The 8,606-nt window shown below is 35.0% G+C and overlaps 1 protein-coding gene across 1 annotated transcript; it reads right to left on the reverse strand.

Moving 5' to 3' along the window:
* Positions 1-797: 797 nt before the first annotated feature.
* Positions 798-5,703, reverse strand: LOC127104750 (glycerol-3-phosphate dehydrogenase [NAD(+)] GPDHC1, cytosolic). Its single transcript, XM_051041914.1, has 5 exons — positions 4,602-5,703; positions 4,264-4,485; positions 2,220-2,467; positions 1,988-2,127; positions 798-1,463 (listed from the first exon to the last, which is right to left on the reverse strand). Exons 1-5 carry the CDS (start codon positions 5,269-5,271, stop codon positions 1,337-1,339), a joined length of 1,407 nt encoding a protein of 468 aa, XP_050897871.1. The 5' UTR covers positions 5,272-5,703; the 3' UTR covers positions 798-1,336.
* Positions 5,704-8,606: the final 2,903 nt, after the last annotated feature.

Here is an 8,606-nt window from a genome sequence, read left to right on the forward strand (position 1 = left end):
TTCAAATGAGTTCATACCGGTTCGGAAATGTATCTCCAGAATAAACGCATGTTTTTCAAATTAAAAACAAGATTAATGTGAGCAATAAGATTTGAAATAAAAATGATTTTTACCTAAAATTTCAATTTATTTTCCTCCCTTTGATGTGATGAAACACAAGATTGAAGATTTAGAGTGAAAATGTGGGTTGATAATGGAAGAAATTTTGGTAAGGGTTTAGAGTGAAAAACAAATATGGTTGTGTGATCATACAATTCATTTATCAAATCATTTCAGAGATACATTTCCGAATACATCGGACATGCAAAGGTCACGGAAATTTCAAAATCCCACCTCAAACCTCCGAAGATGCATCTCTGAAATGTTCACTATTTGATCAACTATGAATATATTTGTTGAAAATACTCAGAGATGCATCTTCGGAATATTTTTTAGTATTAATCAAGAGTGACACTCATTTGGTACGCCATAACGTTGGTGCATGGTGCGTCTGGAGATGCATCTCTGAAATATGATGGGCAATTTCAATTTTCCATAAGGTGTTTTTCCATCCCATAGGATTGCCATAAAAAATTCCCACGATCAAAGTACCTTCCATCCTCTGATTTAAGAACAAATTCTTTTTCAAACCATGAAAGAGAAGTTCATTACAAGAATATTTGTGTTTCCTGGTAGTCAAAGCTCATTCGTAAGCACAAGATACTATCAAAAATGTAAAGTTCTGACAGTATTCCAACAAGCAAAGGGCCTTCGAAATCCAAGGCTCCAACAGACCCATGAAGTAAAAGCACAGAAAATATTAGAAGCTTTGATCCTCATTTCTTGATCAATTAGGAAATGAAAGTTGCAATTACAAGATGCACTTTTATATATACAGCTTCTATAACTAACTCACCCAATTTGGTAACAGAAAACTAACTCACCAGCGGAATAACTATAGTCAGTCACAGGGATAACTAGACAAGCATGTACAGACTTGATCAGATAACGTACATGCCTTCTCTGAAGCATGCCCGAATGAATAACAGAGTTCAACATATAAATAATAAGACACCTTTGTTGGAGCGATTCTTGCATTAATCCAGTCCCTATAGACACAACCAACTAAATATTCAAAATATTATTAAAATAGCTCGTGCAATTATCACGTCTTTTTAATAGTATTTTAATATATCTTGAACTTTTGATTGGTCGTATCTATATACTGTGCTCATGCAACAAATACTCATTTTAAGGAATGTAGATTTCAGGGAGGTGGATATGAAGAAGCACAAAGATACTCGGATTTACATTCAGCAATTGTAAAATCATCTGCCAAACCCATGAGATTAGGATTCTAAGACTGCTGACCAAGAAGAGATGGCCGGTAAAACACATGGCTCTGTGCGATCTTAATACGGTCCCGAGGATCGTTCATCGTCTCATCTCGCAATGCTTGAAGAATAGCCTGTACCGGAGATTCCCTGAAGATTAGAGGTAAGCAAAACCACAGAAAAAGTTAGTTTCTCATAACTGCATTTTTGTTTTGCACGGGTAATTCTATACCGGACCTATATTAATAATAACCCTGAATATGTAACATGATTACAATTTAGTGATGTAAATTTGTTACATGATGCTGGAAGAATAAACAATTGACTTAAAAATATTTCCAAATGGGACACGACCTCAATAGTTAGGTAGGATTATAGAAGGTTCTATTGAAGGGCCATATGCAGTAAGTTTGTTCCGACCTCAAGTCAGCAGCACCGTTTTTTCAGAGGTACTGTCCACTTTGGGTCTTCCGTAAGTTTTCAAGGTTTTGTCCATAGTTAAAGAATACTATATGAACAGAAGTGCAGTGAACTTAAGGTCGAAACAAAGTTTAAGATAGGATTTCTGGAAGGTGTAAATTAATCACTTTAGCTACTAAAGCTCAGGGTCCAGCTGCTTTTTCATTCCAAGAGGTGAGGGCAAGACAGAACAGTAGAGAAGCGAAATTTATTACCTTATTATTAGTATTTTATGCAACATCTTCAAGATAGGGCAAAGCTCCACTGGGGCAACGTGCTTGTTCTCATCGGGATCTAGGACATTTAAGCTGGACTGACTCAGTAGCTCATAGAATGCTTTAACAGCAGAGACTCCCTACAACAAACAAGGCAAAATATACATTACGAATAAGTGGCAAAGAAGATACTTGAATGAAATCTACCATATGAAATGACCAAAATCTTTACCTGAATCATTCCCTTGCCTTTGATGCTATCACCCATTTCAAGGCTCAATTCTCCTTTGGCCAACTTTTGTCCGTACCATGCATTACGACCTTTCAACAAGGTTACATAAGTATCAGCCAAGAGAGGGCCTGCAAGTTTCTCTGGTTCTTCTGCCAATAGATGAGTGATAAAAATCATCTCAGATGTGCAGTGAGCAAAGTACACTGATTTGCTGGTGGCACTTTCGTTTGTCAAAGCAGCTACCATCCCTGTTAAGTTGATCAACATGAATAAAGAAGTTACTACAAGATTTGAAAATATCAAGAGTACATTTTACTGTACTATAAATCTATAATAGAAAAACAATTCAAAGTAAAGAACAGTAAAGTACGCACAGAAAATAACATCAAGAAGCAAAGTCCAACTCCAACATAAAAGAATGTCAAATTCTCAGCTGATATTAAACCCCATTCTATCTCATCATTATGCAGAGATATTTTTGAAAAGAAAAAACATTAAAAAAAAGTTTGGTATCAGAATCAGATAAAGTTAACTCAGTAGGAATCAATCATTGAAGCTATGAAAGTAGAACCAATGTAACGGAATGTTGCTAAGAAAAACTTGACTGAAATAATCCTAATTTTATTAATACATTTTTTAAATGACGAAATTTGAAACCATTTGAACCATGGGTTGAAGATATCCTTTCAAACAACTGGTATTGAGATTAAGTTGTAACAAATGAAAAAACTGATTTTGTACTGAAGCTAGAGTTCAATATTTTCTATTAAAAAAAGTCTGCAAATAAGAAGGTAGTGTGAGTGACAGGGAATTTCTTACTTTGGGCTAATAAATCATTCTTGATCTCTAAGAGATCCATCCCAGTTATATTTTCCAGAAGAAAATAAAATGAACAAGCTTCTTCAGTGGGAATCAACGAACTAGTAAAACCAAAAACCAAAAATAACAATAAGTCTTATCCCGGTGGGTGGAGTTGACGACTTGGATCAAACGACGCCATAATGCTTGTCATAAATCATATTTTAATCCAAATAATTGACCTTTAACTCTTTCCCATATAGTTTCTCCTATAGCTTTTCTTAGTACTCCTCTATCTCTAGCAATTGACTACAGTCCATTTGATTAACTGTTCTTAATACATCATCTACAAGTCTACTCCACATATACCCAAACTACCCAAATAGAGATTCAACCATCTTTTCTACAATAGGTGTTACCCCCAACTATCTATCTCTAATGCTATCATTTCAAGTTGTACTCCTATGTCGCCTAGTTCTTCAACACATGTTTTAACGCAAAAAAACAAAAAAGACAATTGACTGAAAAGTAGGGATTCAATCAACCAGTAAGTGCCTACAACAACTGTAGGTTGTAGATAACTCATCCCTAATCTCTAACACCCCAAAATTATACTTCAAAAAAGAAAATAAACGGCGTTCTTTAAGGGAAAAACATGAGATTACAATAGAATGGAGCGAGGCAAGTAGAAATTCTCTAAATACTTCATCCCATTAATCTTTTAGGCCTCTATAATATTATTTGGCAAAAAAAAGAATAATAAGCTAGATTTGTAAATTTATTTAAAAATAAAACAAACAATTGTATGTATATAAACAGGGTCATCTTTGAGGGTGTACAAGGAAACCTCCAGGGCCTCACAATTTTCAAGATTATGTTTTGGCAAAAAGGGCCTCACAATTTTCAAGATTATGTTTTGGCAAAAAGGGCCTCCGGATACATATATTTCACGGTTAATTTACGGTTGAATAGGGTCATTAAAAAAATTTCAAAAGCTTACTCCAACTTCTTACGCAGCGCCTCTCAAAAGTTTAAGACGGCTCTGCGTATAAACAAGGCTGGAATGAGGGTGTCCCCTTAAATGATATTTCCACGGCAATATCTAATAAGAAGGATGTCCCAGAGTCACAATTGTTTATCAAGAACAATGCATAAATACATTCTTTTTCTTTCTTTCCTAAAACAGTATGTTCTTATGGGTTTCTAAGCTGTTATCTACAATGTAACAATGTAAACTATATTTTACCTGCTCCAATAGCATATACATTCTTTAATCCACCCATAACTTCATGTGTAACAAGATCGCCATTATCCCACACTATAAAATGGGGTTGTCTCAAAAACTTTGCCAATGGTTTCCTCCATTTTTCTGCTCCACATATTCTAGCGTTTGCGTATTCTTTGTTGTAAATCTCAGAGGCAATGTTTGGACCTCCAAGATAGAGGATGTTTTCAATGGAGACTCCAGCTGCAAAGCATATTATCAAAAAACAATGAGAATCAAAAACTAAAATCATATTTAATCAGCAAAAATATTCCGCAAAATTGATATCAAGTAATGAAATAAACATAATTGTATCTTACTTGCTCGACTGATCATTAGAGTAGGTGTTATGATCCGCGGCTCAGGATCCAATTCAGCCTCAACACCCTTTGCCAAGGAAATAATGACAGGAACTGTGATTCTCTCTTTCCAGTAGTTACTAATTTCTTCAAACACCTCACGGGTTTCCGTGGATGGCAAGCCATTAATCACAATGTCAGCATCCCATACAGCCTCCTGCAAATTGGTGACAACCTTGAGAGGGCAAAGAGGAGTATCAACCATATTCAAACAAAACCCATCTTTCAAGATCTCATCTGCATGAAGAACCCTATCACCCAATCTTCCCTCAACATATTTTAAATAAGCACAGCGCCTAATTAGCCTCCTCAACACATCCTCCCTGGAATTGATGACCTCAAACAGATGCGTAGCTGTGGCCCTATCGACGGTTCTTCCTGGTCTTCTCCATATCCTAATCAAAGTTTTATCTCTAAAACTACCATAAGCATCCTGTAACATAGCTGTAAAGACACTGCCCCATGCACCAGCACCGACGCCAACTATTCTCAACGGATCACCATCCACTTTCCCCATTAGGTTACGAAGTTCGTCAAGCTTCTCTTCAAAATTACTGTTTATACTATGAACAGAACCATTTGAGTATCCATTTTCAGAAGTTCCATTCATTTTTGATCCCAATGACACCATCAAATTAAGCCAAGAAGATCTTGAATTTGAATAATACTCAGAAATAGTTCAAAAACCCACCCAAATATCAACCTAGTATAAGAACAATTCCACACCACAAAAATCGCAATCCTATAAAACAAATGAAATCTAACCGAAAACAACCAACCTCGCCGCCAATTCAAACTAAACAGGTAAGAAATAAATCTAGTACAAGTTTGGCAATCTAATAAAGTCCCAAAAAACCAGTAACCGACAAAGGAATGCGTAAGCGTGTTTTCCAATGCGTGAAGTTGAACTTGTTGGTAGCTGAAATCGCTTTCCTTTATAAATGTTTCTGGTGTCAAAAACAATGTGAACCGGTTCACTTGGAATTTTCAGCAACTAGCAATAGAAAGAAGAAGGAAAAAAAAAAGAAGCAGGTATAGGTATAGGAGTATGTTGTCGTTTTGGTTAAGCGCACATTTACTATGGTGATTTGATGACTACTGTTGCTTAGTGGGCCGGCAATCCCATTTAATAGTAGGCTAAATTTTTGAAATTCATAATTTAATTGATTGCAACCACCCTCTCGAAACATTAAAAATATTTTTAAATTTTAGAAATACATTTTCGGACGCGTTTCTAACAAATTTATTTTATATGTTTTTGAGTCACGTCTCAAATATTTGAGTGAATTGAATTTGAAAATGCTAAATCTTATTAAGTTGTATTTCCGAAAGATATTGAATCAGAACCAAACACAAAATTGAAATGAGATAAATGAACATTGATAACATAAAAAAATGAAATATTATATAGATAATCCTTAACATAAATCCAACATTATATTTCAATATCTAGAAGGATGTTTCAACATCTTCATGATATCTTCGATTGATCTTGCAATCGTTGGATCCAGCTCGATCGGACATTTTTTTCGTAATGAAAAAAAAAGTATTACACATAAACCTTAAACCTTTACCTGTCTTTAGTTCAAAGTTGTTGAACTGAATCTTCCATTTATTATCAATCGAGGATGAACGGTACTTGAGCTTCACAATTTTTCGATTGTCAGAGTATTGTAGGAGATTCTCCATAATTTCAAATCTACAATAGGGGTGTACTCATTGAACTTAAATTCAATCGAGGATTTCGCGTTGTTGAAGTTGACATATGCGACATGTCATTTGATGTCCATTCTAGTGTAATGTGATTTGGTAAAAAAGCATGGGATGATAGCCACATACTTATACAAGTTATAGGTCATTATGGACCTTAGAAATTTTATCTTATACCTGGGGACGTTCCAAAGATGCATTTCAGGTACCACCCTATCTGATATTCCGAAGATACATTTTTGGAACCACTCAACACATAATCACTTTCAAAAACAGTGAGAAACAGAACCTGTTTTTGACATGTATTGAAAGCTTTGAAAATGTATATATTTTGCATCATTATTATTAATGCAAGATTACATACAAAATATATCTAGCCACATAAATATACCGTTGAATAAAAACTAAAACAAATCGAAACATGTGTCATCGTCTAAATCTATGGATGGTACTGTCTTTGACTTTTGTTTACTTGTTTCTCTTTCAATCTTGCTCAACTTGGTGAATTCTTGCACCATATTCAAAAAAATGATTCAGACAAGTTTCAACTTCCCTTGTTGAATGAGTTGTCCACTCCGGTGATGTCAATGGTATAAGGACATCTTGATTTCAAATAAACTTGAACAAAGTGTTGTGTTTCAAGGAAGCGCGTCTATTTTTCCTCCGATACTGGTGCACTATTGCAAGGAACAAGAGATTCATGAATTGCATCAAAATTTTCTTTTTTTTTCGTATATGTATGATTCTTTATGGGCCTTCAACTTTTTGATAAGTTGAATGTAGACAAATGGATGATCTTCCTCTCCTTTACCAAGAAAAGCATAAACAACTCATAAACAACAATTATCGTCACCCTTAACATTGACGATTCGCTCAATGTATTTGTGCATAAAAACCGCATATCGTCGATGAATTGGATTTTTGGTAAAGACGGTGAAGGAGGTGGTTTGCTAATGCGAGCTCCTTTGAAAATACTTTTTTGAGATTTTGAAAATGGAGAATCAGGAAAAAGTTTGTCAACATGTTCAAAATATAAAGGAGAATGTATCTTTGAATTGTCACTCGGTATTGGTTTGATCTTCTTACTAGCACCTTTTGTTTTTACCGATTGACACGGTGGTTTCAAATAAGTAGTTTCTGGATAAGCAATATTTCTCAATTTCTCTTTGATGCGGAGTTTCATATTGTCACACCAGCTTTCAAAAATCTTTCTTGTATCACTTCCCATTCGGTCAAGATAGAGATATTCAATTTATCGTACTTCATCACACCATCATCATCAAACATGAGCCTTTTTCCAGTGAGCACAAATCTCATTCATTTGTATCGGGCTATCATGTTTCACCTTCTTTAAAATTAGACAAGCACATGGGAGACCATATGTTTTCCTAAGTGTGTAACCATACTTTGAGTTACCGGAACCTACATTCTCAGCTCATTTGACTTTGTGAAAAATAAAATGCAATCCTACTCGAGACATATTACCGATCAACTGAGAATATAGATTGTTATTTTTGAATTTGTGTTCCAACATTATGATGTTGCGACCAAATGATGTTTGTATCTCATTATTCTTATTTTGGATCATTTGGCTCACAAAGGATCAATTTCTACACAAACCACCCTTACTATTTCTCAACCAATTCTTTAGTGTAGCGTTGGCAAATTCAACTCGGTTAGTTGTTGTATTTCCAAGGTGTATAACCTGATCGGTCCAAGCACAGACAATTTTCTCCTTCACCAAATCCAGAATACTACTTTCAACATATTTCAACAAATCTGGATATTTCTCAGACACCTTCCTGAAATGAATAATAACATCGGCATATAATTCTTCCGTAGATTAATTTACTATCACATTTCATGCATCCATTATTCTTTCTACTATTACGCTAGATTTGACCAATTTTTCGTCTTCACGCAAAAAAAAATTGCTCCCTACCGGGGGTTTAACTCGAATTCTCATATTCTTTATGATGTAATACCTGCAAAGTAATTCTTATGAAGTAGGAAAGATCTTTGCAACTGAATTCATTAATACGGTATCACGGTCGGTGACAATGATTTTTGACGTATATTTTTTGTCCTTCAAGATTGTCTGACACACTCCTAAAGCCCAAGTTGCATTTTCCTCTTTTTCGCTCTCTAGAAATGCAAACCCGAAAGAATAAGTCTTCTCGATAAAGGTAATACCAACAATTTCCAATAGTTGAAGCCTGTACTTATTGGTCTTATATGTTGAATCAATGATGAGTA

Source organism: Lathyrus oleraceus, chromosome 7 (assembly GCF_024323335.1).
Source record: "Lathyrus oleraceus cultivar Zhongwan6 chromosome 7, CAAS_Psat_ZW6_1.0, whole genome shotgun sequence".
NCBI classification, from domain to species: domain Eukaryota; kingdom Viridiplantae; phylum Streptophyta; class Magnoliopsida; order Fabales; family Fabaceae; genus Lathyrus; species Lathyrus oleraceus.

What these genes read in the sequence shown, in the direction of transcription:
- LOC127104750 (XM_051041914.1), bottom strand. Translation starts at nt 5,271, where the DNA reads ATGGTGTCATTGGGATCAAAAATGAATGGAACTTCTGAAAATGGATAC. An exon ending in TCTAATGATCAGTCGAGCAA is followed by an intron (nt 4,486 to 4,601) that starts GTAAGATACAAT and finishes TATGCTTTGCAG; the next exon opens with CTGGAGTCTCCATTGAAAAC. An exon ending in TGTATATGCTATTGGAGCAG is followed by an intron (nt 2,468 to 4,263) that starts GTAAAATATAGT and finishes TCAACTTAACAG; the next exon opens with GGATGGTAGCTGCTTTGACA.